The sequence below is a fragment of the Urocampus carinirostris genome, chromosome 9 (genome assembly GCF_059441175.1).
Source record: "Urocampus carinirostris isolate Australia breed hairy pipefish chromosome 9, RoL_Ucar_1.0, whole genome shotgun sequence".
Taxonomy (NCBI): domain Eukaryota; kingdom Metazoa; phylum Chordata; class Actinopteri; order Syngnathiformes; family Syngnathidae; genus Urocampus; species Urocampus carinirostris.
The window spans coordinates 15586358-15604930 of NC_142357.1; the positions used below are offsets into that span (position 1 = coordinate 15586358).

Here is an 18573-nt window from a genome sequence, read left to right on the forward strand (position 1 = left end):
GTTTTGCCACATTTATTTCTACCCACAGACTTCCCACTGAGGTGCATTGATACAGCAGTCTGGGAACATCAATTAGCTCTGAGATTTCTTTTTTGGACTTGCCCTCTTGCTTGAGGGTGTCAATGGTGGCCTGCAGTCAGGTCAGCAGTCTTATCCTTGATGGCGGTTTTGAGTAATAAACCAGGCCTCGAATTTATAACAACCTCAGGAATAATTTGCAGGCGTGTAGAGTTGACTCGTCTACTCAGATGATTTTCACCTATTCATGATACGCTAATTTTTAAAGACAGAATTTTTAGGATTTCATGAGCTGTATGCCAAAATCATTCATCTTAAAATAATAAAAGACCTGAAATATTTCAGTTGGTGTGCAATTAAAACTAAAACATATGAAAATTTTAAGCCAATTGCGCCACCTTTTAATGATCACAATTCTACTTGTTAAGCGATAATAAACTAGATAAAAACAATGCAGAACATGTTAACTCACAGCAAGACAGACTATGTATAATACTTAGACAATATTAGCAATATACGATGACGTTGCTGTCTACTACCAGCAATGCCGGAGTGACTAATCAGGAGGAAGGAAAGATTTCCCGAAGGGCCAGCTCATGTCAAGGTGGAGTTTAGGCAGCCTGGATGAGAAAAATAATTTGAACATATATCAGTCACTTGCACTATCTAACCTTATTCAGGCATTCCTACTTTCGGCAGTCGTTTGGCCACAATAAGGTGTTGGGTCTGACAAGCAAATGGTTTTTCCCTGATTGTCCAGCTCATTTTCCTTCACCGGATGTAGTCTCACAGAGGCCCGTGCCTATTTTCCCACGAAAACTAAAGGAGCAATAAGAATTAAATTAGCATAAGCAGATTGTTAGCCACAAACACCAGTACCACCTGAATAATCTTTGAAGGAATTATTCTCCAGAATTTAGGAATTTTCAAGACCTCGAAACTTGTTTGGCCCCTCCTCCAGCTACCTGCAGTTTTCTAACCAAAACAAAAACAAGCGTAAGCTGGTATAAGCTAACCATTTATAAAATCAGTTACTTGGAAATTATTCATGACAGATGTTGATGTTTGACAGAAGTAAACAAGTAAAGTTCGTATATGTAACACTCTGACTCGCACGTGTGAGTAAAAAAAATTTTTTACTTGTTTCCTGTTTTAATTAATTTGAGAACATAATTCTTTCAGGTATGTCGCACCCTTGTTTTTTATTTTAAAAATGTTCTTGAGCGCTCCACTAAGTTTTAAAATGTACTACATTGACCCAACCAGGATGCAAACGCTTTCCAACTTCAGTTTGACTTTTGACTAATAATTAATGAAGTGTTTTGAAAACTTTTTGTTTTTCTGGAACTTTCCGTCCAAGCGTGACCCTTGTGTACTGTCGCGCTCTTATCTGGGTTGTTGGTGGGAGGGGGTTTGTGATAAGCTAAATAGAGCTGAAACATTGAGTTCAAAAGAGGCAAAAGTACTCGCGCAATACTGAAGTAAAAGTACAGCAGATATTTGCATAAATATACACACTTTTAAAAGTACTAATACATGAATTACAGCCGGGAAATAGATCAAATTAATTTGATTGAGCCAAGGATGCGAATTACCAAACAAACCGAAATTCCAAAATTTCCTAACCAAACGAAGATTTCGAAATCGAAATAAAGCAAACATTTGATTTGAAAAAAAAACTTTTGTTTTTTTTTTTACTCTTGAAAAAATTGTCGGGCACCCGGACAGAGACGTTTTGTTGTACGCCCGACATAAAAGATGCATGCCCCAGGCAGACGTATTTCAGACACTATCGTATGTCATCCATCCATCATCTGCACCACTTATCCTCAGTAGGGGTCACGTGGGTGCCTATTTCAGCTATCATTGGGCTGTGGGCAGGGAGACACCCCGAATTGGTTGCCAGCCAGTCGCAGGGCACACAGACAGACAACTCACTTGCTTGTTCACACGTAAGGAGAATTTGGATCGGGAAATTAACCTTACATGCATGGAATGTGGGAGAAAACCGGGGTGTCCGGAAAAAAACGGGGTGCCCGGAGGAAACCCACGCAAGCACGGGGAGAACATGCAAACCCCACACAGGAAGGTTCGATCCCATGACCTCAGAACTGTGCCGCACTTAACCACTGTGCTGCTGTGCTGCCTCTCAAATTTACAATAGAGTAAAAAATACACTGATTCCAAAAGTCTTCCTCTCATGCCTTAAATTTGTAGTACGTTTCTTTTATATATATATATATATATATATATATATATATATATATATATATATATATATATATATATATATATATATATATATATATATATATATATATATATATATATACATATATATATATATTTATCTATATATATATCTATCTCTATCTCTCTCTCTCTCTATATATATATATATATATATATATCTCATATCGTCTCATTAGCTACACCGCTTATCCTCAGTAGGGTCGCGGGGATGCTGGAGCCCATCCCAGCAATCATCGGGCAGTGGGCAGGGGACACCCTGGACTGGTTGCCAGCCAATCGCAGGGCACACTGGGACAGACAACTCGCTCACTCATTCACACCTAGGGACAATTTGGACCGGCCAATTCACCTGAAATGCATGTTTTTGGAATGTGGGAGGAAACCGGAGTGCCCGGAGGAAACCCACGCAAGCACGGGGAGAACATACAAACTCCGCACAGGAAGTCTGGAGCTGGATTCGAACCCACGCAGGAGGTTCCCAAGACATGAACTGTGCCGCACATGTGCTAACCACTGCGCCGCCGTGCTGCCCGATTCTAATTCCGGTTCATTATCAAGGTCTTTCTGCTGTGTTCCTGTTAATGATAGATCCTGCTTTACAGAACAATCAAGCCGCTGGAAGGTGGCAAATTTAAAGACCCGTTTGTATTGATATTCAACAACAATTATGAGTGGCGAGGTTGCCGATATTTTGTTCACTTCTGTGCTCCACGGGTTAAATAGTGAGTAAAACAGATGAAAATAAAGTTTGGACAGGAAAACATCACATAAGGATTCCTTAAAGATTCACCACCACAACAAGCACTGTTTGCACCATGCTGCCAACGTATTAATGATCTCCGGGATACTTTTGATATGTTTTGGCTTGCCGATTATTAAAAATGAATGGTTCAACTCAAGTGGAACTATGTTTTGAGGACTGAATAAATTGATGTGAGACAGATACAAATTGCCAAACAGTTGTTGTTGATTTGACTGCCTTGGCTTGTGAAACGATCAGTTCTGTTGCTCTTGTTCGGTTTTTGTTTGACCGCATGAAACGAGCCAAGGCAAACAAAACACACGTGTTGAGTAACTGAAACAGCCTTCAAAACTCTATTCAAGTGACTGATTTTGGTAAAAACAAACTGAGCCATGTTGCAGTTCGACCAAAAGACATTCCTAATATGGAGTCTGTGACAGGCCAATATGACTGGAACATCCCCTGGATAAAGAAAACTCAAAGGCACTTTTCATGTTCCGATATATGTATGGAGTAAAATCACTATCAAAAAGGTGTGACGAGAAAAAAGACGCAATAAAAAAGACAATTTGTTTACTAACCACCAACAAAAGAGACCTGCAGTTGATACATGTTGAAAACAAAAAGTACAAAACATTAACCCAAAGGGATTTTAAAAAACTGTGGGGACGGATTAAACAGCAACGGGCAAAGATATTAGTCAACAAGCTAAGGGTACAAAACAAATAAAATTGCTATAGAAAAGGAATGCCGTAAAAAAGGCGCCGAAAGACAATTGCTATCTGCAAAAATGTTCCTTGCGAGTGAATCAAAAACTGTTTGGTTTACAAACTACCCCAAAAAAATCTGCTCCTGATACGTGTTGAAAACTACGAGTACAAAACAAACCCCTATTGGAAAAGCTATAAGTCCAAAAAATTACCATTAAAAAGGGGAACCCAGAAATAGACAAAAAATAATTCATACCCATAAAAATATCCGTTTGCGTCTTTTTTGGGTTTCTTATTGGCAATGATCTTACTCCATATAAATCAGGGGTGACAAAGTTAAATCGATGGAAGGGCCTCATAAAAAATTAAGCCACAAGCCCGGGAGTGGACTGATTGATAGTTGAAACATTTCTAAATGATGTGAATCTGCTGGAAAGCTAGATATATTCCAATATAATCAGATACAGCATTTCTTTTCTTTAAAAGGCACCAAATACAAATTCATTCGATATAAAAGTCCCCATCACATTACGTTAAATGAAAGAGGCAGGTATGATTGAGGCACCATCAGTAGTCTATATACTGTACACTATTGTATTCGAGCAAAGGTTTGCTCAAGTTACTTCAAAGAAAAACATAATAGCATTTTTTTATCATTTACTTAAACATAAAAAAAATTAAGTGAGAAGAGGTGTAACATATTGTCAAACAAATAAAGACAATTCCTTGTGTATAATACAATAGGGAATGAGGACCATCTCATGGGCCAAGAATACCTTCTTAGGGCCTGATAATGCCCGCGGGCCTTGGCTTCGACACAGCAGCTGTAAATTCAGAATATCAAGTCAAGTCATGTGTATTTGTATAGCCCTTAATCACATGGAGTTCAAAGGGCTGCACAAACCACAGATTACTACGGACTACCATCCCCTGATCTAAAACCTACATGAGGGCAAGGAAAAACTCAAAAACATCAATATGATTAAAAAGGGTCCAATACTTGACAACTTGAATCATTTCCCCATATTTTATACGTTTATTTTTTATCATTTCAAATTCTGTACGCTGTATAACATTTTAGTACAGTTAAAAAAATAAACTAAAAATAGGTTTTAAATACTTGTTTTTTCTCAGACCGATCTCGTCTTGCCAATTTTGTCCCTTATCCGGAGTGTCTCTGTCACTGGTATCAGATGAGGACGTCATCGTAGATTGCGAATGATGTCGTTTGCAGCCATGTTTGGAAAGTATATACAGTACAGAGTAAAGGACAGGGATCTCCAACCTTTTTCAAGCTGACAGCAGTGTCTCAAATAACGTCTGCCTGGACGCCAGGGGCGCGCATCTTTTACGTCTGGCGTACAACTTACAAAACGTCTCCGCCCGGGTGACCGACAACATTTTCAAAAAACAAAAACAAAAAAACACTTTTTTTTTCAAATTTTTTCTTTTATTCCGATTTCGAAATCTTCGTTCGGTTTGGAAATTTCAGTTTGTTTGGCAATTTGCATACTCGGCAGCCAATCAGAAGACTGCATTGAATAACTTTGTGCTTCAGGACTCTCACCGAGCGTTATAAGGTCGTGCATTTGCATATCATTTTCCAAAGTAGACGCACAGAGAACACAAGAAAAATGGATGGGTGGTTAGGAATCAAACCAAAACCTCAGCCCCTGAAGAAATATTCAAAAGAAGCTACAGAATTTATGACGCTACAAAACGTAAACGTACATTAAAAGCATCGTGGAAAGAGGAGTTCACGTGGCTTGTAGCAGACGACGCAACGCAAACATTGCATGGATGAAGATGAGTAAATACAGGTACATACTGATGTCAGATGTCATATACATGCAATGAATATTATAAGTAGATTTATAATAAACTTAATTTTAAAGTGTTGTTCTGTTACATATTCTGATTATAAATCCTTGATACTTTGCATCAATGTTATTTTTTTTGTTATTAATCGTCTTATTGTGTTTCAAGTTGTGAAAAATGGGGCAGGCAACTTTATGGCTGAGCAGGTAACTTTTCAGAGTTGTCTGCCCTGGTTTCCTGTAACAATTTGTCATTAGTTTCAGACACTGCTGACAGCTACTTTTTGTTAGCCATTAGCGCAAAGGGCACCCAGTTTGATATGCGTTTTTAAAATAAAAAGTATCATGTTATTACTATTTTGTTACTATGTTATTACAAGGTTACTTATTAGAAGTAAGAATAAAGGACTCAGTCAATAACTAAAACATCCTTTTACTATAAAGTCACAATGACATTCAGGCGCTGGTGCTGTGGAATGCTCTGCCCTCTGTGATTCAATTTGCAAACTTAGTGGAAGTGTTTAAATCTAGCCTCAAAACACACTTATATTCAATAGCTTGTGAATTATGTTGACCTCGGGAAGCTGTCAACCGGACTTTGTTATTGCCTTTATTTTATGTTGAGAATATCTGTACGCCCAGCGACCCTACTGAGGATAAGCGGTGCAGCTAATGAGATGAGATGAGATAACTGTATGTGTTGATGCCCTTGCATCGTCCATTGCAGCATGCTCATCCTAGCAAGGGAATTACCTCATGTGTGGCCCCTTCTTGAAGTTTCTTTATTTCCTCATGCTGAGGTGTTTTAATTTGTCCTTGCCCTCATGTAGGTTTTAGATCAGGGGGTGGTTATTAGTAGTCTGTACAGCCCTTTGAGACTTGTTGTTATTAAGGGTTGTACAAACAAACATGACTTGACTTGACTACATCGTTTGTCATGCTGCGGGTAGATAAGTGCCGTTTTGGGTTTGTTAGGTTTATTATCACTAAAGTAGAATTGCATTAATTAGGGGGTCAGCAATTGGCTGTGGTTGACGGATACGGATTTAACTTTAGATTTATGATTTTGTAGGTTAAATGAGCCATATGATTATAAAAAAATTACGTAAATCTTCTCCCTGCCTCCAAATAAAAACATTAGCGCTATATTGTTGTCCTCGTGGCTTATTTGCATACTCCGCGTCAATTGGCTGGCAGATTTGTCCAGGTGACGCCCTTTTTGAATGGGAGGATCCTGTCTCGTGTTCTGATTGGCCGCATTCCCTGCTGGAGGGCTACGCGCCTTTCAATCAAAGCGAGTTGAAGTGTCTGATGCTGCTCACAACACCACAAAGCCGTCACGAATAAACGTCGTTCAGAGCGCGTGCGGGCGTGAAAGCGTGAGTGCGTGAACGTGTGAGTGCGTGAACGTGTGCACGCAAACGTGGATGACCTTTCGAAAAGTGACAAACTAAAAATGACTTCCGAGAGCTTTCGGATGGACGATTTCCTCGCTGGATGGGTCGGAGGTCAGTGAACGATGGCGATTCCTTGTGTTTGCACGCACAGTACTTCATGTAGCCACGAGAGAAGGTTACAGTTTTGGAATAAGCTTTAAATCATGTGTGTTACTCGTTGATATGGGTTATTAGCCTTTCTCCGTGACATTGCATACCGGTCAACCCAAAGGACGGGGGCGATTTAGGTTCAGAGAAATAGGTGTGCTCGCGGGCCACATGCGACCCGTCAGGCTTTTTCAACCTGCCCATCAAAAAAAAGGTCAATATATAATGTCAATACATATCAAAATAAATATAGAACTACTGATAGAAAATGTTTTGTTGCCAAATGTATCCCTTTGCGCGCCTTCACCAAAAATACTACTTCATAAACACTAAAGATACTACAAAATTACAATAAAATTATGAAAAAACTTAATATCAAATTTAGTGCTTGGAAAGGGGGACATGATATATTGTTTTGCCTTCATTCTGATAAGAAAAAATACTGTACAAATACTACAGTAACACCACGATACAAAAACACGATTACGGGAATATTACAACAGAGATGCGACGAAAATATAACTACAGTAGTTTGCATAAAATACTAAAAAAATACTACAAAGATACTGTTATGGAAATACTTCGAAAAATACATTAAAGAAATACTACCACTGTAATATTTTTATACAAAAATACTTGTACACAAATATTATGACAGAAATACTACAAAAATACTTCTACAAAATTATTATGACAGAAAGACAACAAAAATACTACAGATATACGACAAAAAGTGTATTAAAAAATCCCCCAAAATATAAATAAAAGTACAGTAATCCTATAAGAGTAATACAAAAACACAACTAGAGTGATACAACAAAAATACTAAAAAGGAGCTGACCGAGAAATCAAATGGACCCAACCATTTTAAGTCAGTTGAGTAATTCAAATGCTGTGTTGTTCATTTTTGTTTTTTTGACTTAAAAATAAAATAATATACATATCTACTGCCCGAAGATAGCTGGGTTGGGCTCCAGCACCCCCGCGACCCTAGTGAGGATAAGCGGTGCAGATAATATATATATGTATATATATATATATATATATATATATACATATATATATATATATATATATATCATTTTAAAACAACAATAATGATTTGAATAATAAGTAAAAATAGAAAAACTAATGTGAACATGCATTTTCTAAAAAAATACTTGTAGACATTTTGTATTTATTTCACATGACATGAGGCTCACCAAAACAAGCTGACATTATTGTACACCACCTTCTTGCTAAGCGTAGCCCCCCCAAAATCAAACTTTTTTTTTATGAAAAGCTGGTCGAAAAGATATGAAGCTATTTTCACTTTTAGTCTTTGCCGTTTTTATTCTTCCTTGTTATTTGTAGCACTGCTTTTGATTGCACTACATACTACAGCAACATCCACTGTTCAAATATTATACTCATTAAATCCTATATTTATTGACAATTGTATTAATTTTTGAATACAGTTAAATCGAAAGATTTTCACAAAAAATCATATAAATTACTAGAAAATCTTTTAGAACCTAGAATCTTGTTTTTTTGTGAAAAGCATTGCAAGTGATACATTCAATTTTAGAATAAATTGTATGTCTGGCCTTTAGAGGTGCTCTTAATAGGGAACTTTGTTATTCTTCATCCTAGATTCAAGTGAATGCAAACATTTGATCTTATTTAGTGATCAAAATGGTCTCATAAATATGGATGTAAATGTTTGGATCAAAATGAAGCTAACAAACTACTAAGCTAGTTGGTTGCACTTAAAAGCCTTGTTTATGTGTGTGTGTGTGTTGCATTGAAATGTTTTTATTGTCATTGATGGCAACATAGTGAACAATGTTTGCAACTAGATTTGACATGGCTCTGCAGGATGAACATGTCAAAGAAATTACAAGAAAAAAGTAAGAAAGATTGTCAAAATAAATAGTTACAGATATTAACACACTAATGCTTGGAGACTAGCCTAAGTTCTAATAAAAGTGCAATGAAAAAAGTGCATCGTGACTATAGAGCAAAGTAGTGCTACCAGGAGGCAACAGGTCAGAGAGCTGGTGACGAGTCCTTTATAATGTTAGCGGTTCCTCTGCATTATCGTAAGCCAGCAATGTCCTCCAAACTGGGTGGAGCGCAGCCAATGATTTTCTGGCCAGGCAATGATTTTTGTGTCTGTGTTTGTGTGTATGCAGGGGCATCCAGCGTCGTGGTGGGACATCCTCTAGACACTGTCAAGGTAATGACATAAATCCAAATAAAATCTTGAATCCCGCACATGTGCTGAATAATTGGCATTGGCTTTGGCAGACGAGGCTGCAAGCGGGTAAAGGCTACAAGACCACCATGGACTGCATCCTCACCATCTACAGGAAAGAGACGGTAAATCAGCCGGCTCCTGACGAAGACTTTCTCATTCCTTACCGAGGTTTTCTTTTGCTGTATCCAGGTACGGGGCTTCTTCAAAGGGATGTCCTTCCCCCTGGCGACTATCACGGCGTACAACTCGTTGGTGTTTGGTTTCTTCAGCAACACGCAGCGCCACATCAGCAAGCGTCGCTATGGCAACGAGCTCCATCCCGGCAGCCTTTGCGACGTGGCAGCGGCGAGCATGCTAACTGGCCTAGTGTCCGTCGGCCTGGGTGCCCCCGTTGACCTGGTTAAAATTCGCCTGCAGATGCAGACACAGGCTAAATCCACCATGGCTGGTTAGTACCAAGTGTGCGCCCACAATGGCATAGGCTGTACTAGAATTGCATGTTTGACCTGTAGGGGCGCTTTTACCTCACACTAGTCTACAAGTATTATAAAAAATTATAAACAGTAAAAAAACTGGCAATAGTCGGCAGCATTCAGGATTAAACGGGGACTAGTCCAACAGAAGAGATCATGAATAGGTGGACAGAATCATGTTCCAAACTTTACAACCACCCTCCGCAGGTAGACCCTGAGGCTCTTACAAGTTCTGGCCCAGGGTTAAGTGACGACTTCCGTATACTCCATGAAGAGGTAGAAGCAGGAAAGAACTTTCTGAAGAACGGGATCTTCCAGATATCAACAAGATCCAATCATATGAAATGGTGGTAAACTAAATGTAGACATATTGACAAATATTTGTTAAAGGATCCAGCAAACAAGACAAACTGGCTAGTAATTATGCTACCAAAGATAAGAAACCTCCAACTATGCTCCAGCTAAGGAATCCTTGGAAAAGATGGACTCTCCCAACAGAACTGAAAAATAAAATTGAGGCCATGGAGATGCAATGCCACAGGAAACTTCTAGGCATCAGCTACATAGCCCGTGTGACAAATGAAACGATCCGCAAAGCCATCAGAGGGCACATTGGACCTGACTAAGAATTGTTGTGAACTGTGCGCAGACGAAACCTGCAGTGGTATGGTCATCACAAGATCACCTGGACTGGCCAAAATAATTATCAAGGCACAGTCCAAGAAGACAGAAAGAGAGGAAGACAGAAAAAATACAGTGCCCACAACATTAAGGGATGGACTTTGCCACAACCCAGAAACCGTCAGCAGTGGAGAAATCTGCCCAGAGTTGCGTCCTCAATGGTACCCCAATGACTCGGGTGGTTAAGGGATCCGTGAACCGTGTCTAGGGAAGGGATAAAGAAGTTGAAGAGGCACCAAGGGATGTTGCAGCAAAACAAGTCTCAACGCCAGACCAAGTTGACATTTACTGCTAAGTTTCAGCTGCAGCAATGAGCCAGATGAGAGATTTGTCTGCTAGTGTTTTGTGAAACGACACATGGAAGTAACTGCAAGCAGGAACAATCTCAAAAGGCTTGGTGAGTCCCGTGATTTATTTGTTTTTGGTGTCGGGACATTTTTGAAGAGGAATGCTGACCTGCGGAGATCGTATACCAATTGGCAGGATTGAGTTTGGAACACTCCACCAAGACTTGACATGTGCATTAAACACAACTCACTGCTGAGAAGATTGCTCATGCACACCCACACAGGGACGTTGTGCTTGTTTTCTGCAAAACACAATCAAAAAAACCACATAAACCCAGCGGTATATTCCCGGAAATGTTTGTCCCTCATCCCTCCCTTTTACAACCATTTATACTGCATTATTCTTTGTACTATCAAATGTGACGGATGACGGAAGTCTTTTACTACAATGTGGCCCGATGAGACCAAGATAGATAAACATGACTTGACTCTTGAAACGAAGACAAAACTGAATATATTGTTTTCCGGGAAACTGACGTCCGGCCTCGGCACCCTGTCTTCTAAGTTGAATTCAACTATCAAAAACCTGGGTGTGGTTTTTGACAGTCACCTCCTGTTTGACAAATATATCAACAATGTCAGACGGGGAATTATTTCAGTTGCGTCTTCTAGCCCAAGTTAAATTGATTTTAAGCCGTCCTGACCTTGAGAAAGCTATCCATGCCATAAAAAGCGCAAGGTTCGATTATTGAAATGCACTTTATGTTGGTCTTCCCTCAGTTGACTTCAACTTGTGAAGAACGCTGCTGTCAGTCTTAACTAACACCAGCAGCCATGTGCATATCTCTCCTGTTCTTAACCCCCCTTCCTTTTTAGAACCGATTTTAAACTTTTAACGTTTTTTTTTAAAGCTTCAACCTTATCTCATGATCTCACTTTATTTACTCACAGTTCCAGGAAGACTGTTCTGGATAGTGCCTTTCGTTCTGTATTCTCATAGGTTAAACTGTATCTCCACTTATTCACCTGTGCGTCAATAACTTTGTGAAATTAGGAAACAGAAAACAGAAAGTCATTCAACTAGCTCTTTTAAAGACATTTACATATTAAACTGCAACATTTTTGACGCACAGCTGAAAAAGTGGAGAGACTGTTTAACCAATCAGAATGCACTTTGCAAATCAGTGTTTCAGGTTTTAAGAGTAAAAATAGTGAAATAAGGTCCAATACCTTTACACATGTCTTCTCTACCACTGGTGGTCTGAGGGTAAGGTGTCGCACCCTCATCGCCACGACCTAGGTTCAATTCCCATTGCAAACAATGTCTTGTGATTTAAATCACTTATCAACGATCACTGCAGTATTATATGCTGTAAGTGTATAAGGAGCCCAAAGGTTATACACAAATACGCATGGTAGCTCTTACTGTAGTCTTGATTTATAGTCCTGTGCGCCTTATAGTGCGGAAAACACGGTGCCCCAGTGGAAGCTGGATTTTGTCCTAAAAGAAAATATTTTGTGTTTTGTGCTCAGAAACTTTCCAGCTGGTGGGTGGCGTTTCGTCCAAAATGGTGGCGCCGGCTGGGGCTCGGTCTCTGCACATGTCCAACATCGGCGCTGGCAGTGGCTGTTACAACGGCCCACTTCATTGCATCAGCAGCATCTTGCAACGCGAAGGCCTTCAGGGTCTGTACCGCGGAAGCGGAGCCATGATCATCAGAGATGTCCCTGGCTACGCTCTCTATTTTGTGCCCTATGCCATCTTCTGTGACCTTCTTAGACCGGACCCTGCCAGCGCACCGCACCCCTTTTCCATCTGGCTTGCCGGTGGACTCGCAGGTCAGGAACATACAAGGCACCGTTTTTGTATTCTTTCACATCAAAAACAGATTGGTTTTAGGCTCTTCAAAAAACATGTGCAAACTGAGGCAAAGCCAAATGCTGAAAGAAGGCAGGCTTCGAAGCTTAAGATGAATTTCTGCCAAATTATTCTATACATTAAAAATCTAAGGACATTATAAATTACGGTTGTCCAAACATAAAAAAACACAAGGAGCACATTCGGTTTTTTTTTTGTACTTAATTATGTCAAACTGAAAAAATCCCCGATTTTCTTTTGCTTTGCCCTAAAGAGATTTCTATACATTTTACAACTACCAAAAAAATGAATAGGGAACAAAAATCTAAATTTACAAACTGTAAAAGTTTAAGTTAAATCACTCAAAATTTAATGAATATTGATTACACGTTTGCAATTTTTTAGTTTATGGTATGGGATGCTAAAAATGGTCTACACCACTATTATAAACCCTGAGGTACGCCATTAAAGCACTTTATCAATGTGTGAGTCAGAAAGACTTTATTTATAAATAAATCTAAAGTAAATATATTTTTTATTGTGTCTTTAAGTTAAATGGTAATATTTCTTTGCTGTTTTATTATTATTGTTTTTTTTCTCTCTCAATTGTCATTTAAAGTACTTTATCGAAGCCTTTGTACATATATTTAGTTTTAAAATATATATAAAATGCATTATAATAACAAAATATTTTACTCAGTAACAAGAGCGTGGTTGTTGATTGTTTATAAACTCAAACTTTATTCTCTATTTGGGACTCTCACACAAGTGTGTCTTCCAACTTAGTTAATTTTCAAGTGACTGGATTGATCGAGTGATCCAGATACTTTCTAGTTATAAAATACATTGAGCCATTAAAAAAAACAATATTGATTTTGAATAACAAGCAAAAATACATGAAATATATTTTAAACATGCAAAAATCATAAGACTAGGAAATAAGCATTTTTTTTACACAATATGAGCTTCACCCAAAAACCTCAAAAAGGCTGGGCAAAAAATGAGAAGAAAATAAGTGCAGTTTGGTCACTTTGAGTGTCCATAGATTCTTTTTTGTTGTTGTTGCGTTCTAACTCTCGCTTTTGGATGCACAACCAAATACTGCGACATCTAATGGTCAAATAATGCACACTGTCCCTTTAAAGGAAATAATCAGTAAACAATATTAAGTTCCTTTTTCAAAGTAACCATTGTAACATGGCTTTCTCACAGTTAAATTAAAAAAGTTGATTGGAGAGGGAAGAACCTATTAAAAGGTTCAAAATATTGTTGGCTGTTTGTCTAAAATGATCCAGCACTCTATAAAAAGGGTAGAAAAACCATAGTTACGTGGAAGAAAACGGAAGACAACTATTAAAATATACGGGACAATAACCAGAATGGGAAAGGCTCGGCCAATGATCAGCTCTGGGACGATCAAACACTGTCTGCAGTTACCTGTAAGTGATATGACAGTTAGAAGACGTCTGTGTGAAGCAAATTTATTTTCAAGAATCCCACACAAAGTCCCTCTGATAAAAAAAAGGCAGGCGTAGAAGAGGTAACAATTCACCAAAGAACACTGGCCTAAATTAAAATTCTGAATCATTGAAAGAAAAATTGCCCTTTTTGGGTCCAGGGGCCACAAACCGTGTTTGAGACGACCCCCTAAACTCTGCATTCAAACCTCAGTATACATTCAAGACAGTGAAGCATGGTGGTGTTTGCCCCATTTATCGCAAATCGGGGGATCATGGATCAGTTTTTGTATGTCAAGCTACTTGAAGAGTTTTTTTTGCCTTATGCTGAATAGGACATACCCTTGAAATATTATGAATGCATCCTTTTTTTGCAGGATCCATTTCCTGGGTGACAGCCACGCCTGCTGACGTGGTGAAAAGTCGCATGCAAGCCGACGCCCACCCACACAGGAAGTACAAGGGGGTCCTCCACTGCATCATTCGCAGTTACCAGACTGAAGGAGTACAGGTGAGACCAGGTGGCACGCCGTCACATTTTGCCTTTGGAGCAATTCTGCATGGGTAGACCTATGGCTTTCAGCTCTCGAGGGCAGTGCTGGGCATGTTACTTTAAAAATTAATTACAGATATTTGTTACTTCATTCAAAAAGTATTTGCTTTATCTCGCAGATTACTGACACCCAAAAGTAGCCAATACTGAAACTTGAAAGCAACTATCTATCCTTGCATTTTCTGCACCCTTATCCTCAATTGGGTCACTTGGGCGCTGAAGCCCATCCCAGCTGTCTTGAGGAAGTGGGCACGTTACACCCTGAGCTGGTTTTCCAGCCAGTCGCAAAACAGACAACCATTCACACGCTCGCTCATACCTAGGGACAATTTGGAGTCACAGTTTAACCAGCCGCACATGTGTTTGGAATGTGGGTGGAAACCGAAGTGCCCGGAGGAAACCCAGGAAGGCACGGGGAAAACATGCAAACTCCGCACAAGGAGGCTGGTAGCTGGACATGAACCACAGACCTCTGCGCTGTGGGGTTGACACGCTAACCGCTCAGCCGCAATGCTGCCCTGAAATTAACTACCTAGCGACAAATTAACATATAAACTCACATTGAAGACGATCTCCTGCTTAAAAATAGTTACATAATAAAATAAATAAAATAAATCGAAGAAAACTGTATACCAACCTGTGGAAGCGGTCAGCCCTTCATATTTCTTGACTCATACAATCCTGGGAGCCTGCCAACTAACACAACTGAGACACTCCATATCCATTTTCTGTTTTGTCTTCAAACCACTCGGGTAGTTCTTTCTCCATGTGTGGGTAATGTCCAAGACCCTTTTTCTTCAGGCATAGTGTATTGCAAAATAAAAAGACCCAAATTCAGCACTCTTTTAATGTAAATCCTCTGCTCGCATTTGCCGCATTGATTTTGTCGCTCCTAGATAAGCCACGTGCTGCCCTCCCTGATGATGTATGCGGTGACATTTGATCAAGATACTTTCTAGTTAAAAAAAACTTTCACCCATAAAAAAAAAAAAATGATTTTGAATAATAAGCAAAAATTAATGAAATATGACTTAAACGTGCAATAATCATAAGACTAAGAAATAAGCATTTTTTTTAACACATGAGCTTCACCTAAAGAAAGCGGGTGTACCACGTGACTTATTCAGAAATGGGTTCGCTAGGTTTCAGTGTAGTTCGAAACAAAAGCGTCAAAGTAACACAATGGATCCCCTTAACTATGCCGGTGTCCAAAAACTTTAGGAAAAAAATGTCTGACATTGAATGAGTTAAATAAAAATGAATAAGCGCTTTATTTTCCATTCTTTTTTCACATTTTCACTTGTTGCACAAGCAGAAACAGACAAAGCAAAACTCTTAAAATATATTTTCATTATCATATTTATCATTCAGAACATGGTTTAAACCACATCCTTTTGTTGCATGCACCACGCACGTGATATATTTTTCTCTCCACATGATGGCCTAATCGAGGAAATGAATCATCTTGAAGTCCCTATGTGTGTGTGTGTGTGTGTGTGTGAAGCATTTCCCTCAAGGGCTTCACTGCTTTATGGGGCTTCATTCTGCCCCACGGGTTGCTACTAAATCATGTTGAGACACTTTATGATGAAAACCCACAGAACAAACTGTAAACATCCAAAAACCGCCAGCCAAGCAACCAGAGCACTTTGACCTAGTGCTAGTGAAAAGGTTTCTTGAACAAGGGCGGGAAAATTGAGTTGCTGAAGTCAGAGCGTAGACCAGGTTTGAACTCCTCTTTTGTATGTTTTTGAAGGGCCTCTTATATGTTTGTGTGCAGGTGTTTTTCCGTGGCGCGTCCGTGAACGCCATCCGGGGTTTCCCCATGAGCGCCACAATGTTCCTGGGCTACGAGCTCTCGCTGCAATTCTTCCGACGCTTTTAGAGATGAGGATGTTGCCGTCTTTGAGATGAAGTGTCAAAGAATACGATAGACTAGTTGAATCTTCTCGGTGAGGTTTAGCACCCCACTGTTATCAACTTTCACTTTTTTCCTCCTTTATCATCCTTTCATTAATCATTCTTTTTTTAACGACAAACAATAACGTTCATATTAATACCTTGTAAACTGATTTAGGCTCTCACATTTTAAAATGTATTTTCAAAATATGATCAGTTTATGTAGCCTACTGTATATAGTTTGCATTTCTTATATTAAGAAAATGATATATATTCACGCAAAAGAAGTTATTAGTGGAGAAGAATATACTGTGTATATGAATAATGCAGTTACAATGAATAAGGTGCATTCCTACATCAAATGTTAGTTGGCACATTTGTTTTGTGTGTTTTTAGTCTATTTTCTTACAAACCACATTTTCTTTGGTTTTTCTTTGTATTGAAATAAAAGGGATTTTTTACAATGTGTGACTATTGTTTTTCTCTCCAATGTGTCTCTTGAAATGGGAATAAAACACAAAATGACTTTAGAATAATCACCCGCGCAAAAATAGCAAAATGAAAAGACATATTTAATTCATGGAAAATACAATAAATAATACTCTGTATTTCAATTCACAATCATCAAATATATAAAGTAGTTCTGAGTTTAAGATCAGTGTTTCTCTACATTTTTTCCAATAAAGCATACTGTCTTTCGAAATGGTTTGAAAATGAATTCTAGTTAAGAAGAAAAACAGATAAAAATACGTATGAAGTGTGTCCTTATCATTTGTGGTCCCTTTGGCTCCGGAGCTAAAATACAGTTGTGGTCAAAAGTTTACATACACTTGTGAAAAACATGTCATGACTCTCTTGAGTTTCCATTTATTTCTACAACTCTGATTTTTCTCTGATAGAGTGAAAAAAGTGATCACATCTGCTGGGTAAAAAATATACATACAGCAGCGCTGATATTTGGTAACATGCCCCTCTGCCATTTTCACTTCAATTCGGCGCGTTTGGTAGTCATCCGCAAGCTTTTGGCAAACTTCTGGTTGAATCATTGACCACTCCTCTCGACAGAATTGGTGCAGTTCAGTTAAATTTGATGGCTTTCTGACGTGGACTTGTTTCTTTAGCATTGCCCATAAGTTCTAAATGGGGTTTATTCAGGACTTTGGGAAGGCCATTGTAATTCTAGGCTGATTTAGCGATTCCATTACCACTTATGTTGTGTGTTTTGGGTCATTGTCCTGTTGGAACACCCAATTGCGCCCAAGACCCAATCTTTGGGATAATGACTTGAGGTCATAATTGAAGGTAATCCTCTTCCTTCGTTATCCCATTTACTCTCTGTAAAGCTCCAGTTCCATTGGCAGCAAAACAGCCCCACAGCATAATACTACCACCATTGTGCTTGACAGTAGGCATGGTGTACTTGGGGTGAAAGGCATTACCTTGTCTCCTTCAAACATTGTCGGACATTGTGGCCAAATAGGTCGATTTTTGTTTTGTCTGACCACAGCAGTTTCTTCCAGAAGGTCTTATCTTTGTCCATGTGATCAGCAGCAAACTTCAGTGCCACATTTTTTGAGCAAGGCCTCCCTTTTTGCACGGCAGCCTCTCAGTCCATGGACATGCAAAACACGCTTGACTGTTGACACTGACCCCTATGTACCAGTAGCTTCTGATTCTTGGCAGATCTGCTTTTTGGTGATTCTCGGTTGAATCTTCACCCTCCTGACCAATTTTCTCGCAGCAGCAGATGATAGCTTGCGTTTTCTTCCTCATTGTGGCAGTGACAAAACGGTGCCATGCACTTTATACTTACAAACAATTGTTTGCAGTGTTGCTCTAGGGACCTAGAGCTGCTTTAAAATGGCTCCAAGTGACTTTCCTATCTTGTTTAAGTCAATGATTCGGTTTTTCAGATCCCTGCTGAGCTCCTTTGACTTTCATTGTAGCGTTTGTTTTTTCTGTTCACCCACAATAAAGTCATAAAAGAATCAAACTTCATGAATGTTTTTTGTGACAAAGTATCTGTTCCAATCACTCTATCA

The 18573-nt window shown here is 39.0% G+C and overlaps 1 protein-coding gene and 1 long non-coding RNA gene across 3 annotated transcripts; one reads left to right on the plus strand and one right to left on the minus strand.

Moving 5' to 3' along the window:
* Positions 1 to 457: 457 nt before the first annotated feature.
* Positions 458 to 6706, minus strand: LOC148359414 (uncharacterized). Of its 2 annotated transcripts, XR_015851324.1 has the most exons (5): positions 6294 to 6706; positions 4500 to 4547; positions 901 to 993; positions 709 to 837; positions 458 to 638 (listed from the first exon to the last, which is right to left on the minus strand). It is a non-coding gene; the product is annotated as an uncharacterized LOC148359414 (long non-coding RNA). The 2 variants fall into 2 exon arrangements; XR_015851323.1 differs by lacking the exon at positions 4500 to 4547.
* Positions 6707 to 6825: 119 nt separating this feature from the next.
* Positions 6826 to 16995, plus strand: slc25a48 (solute carrier family 25 member 48). The gene is made up of 7 exons (XM_088344642.1): positions 6826 to 7048; positions 9259 to 9302; positions 9374 to 9445; positions 9513 to 9771; positions 12298 to 12603; positions 14457 to 14590; positions 16413 to 16995. Exons 1-7 carry the CDS (start codon positions 6997 to 6999, stop codon positions 16515 to 16517), a joined length of 972 nt encoding a protein of 323 aa, XP_088200768.1. The 5' UTR covers positions 6826 to 6996; the 3' UTR covers positions 16518 to 16995.
* The last annotated feature ends 1578 nt before the right edge of the window (positions 16996 to 18573 follow it).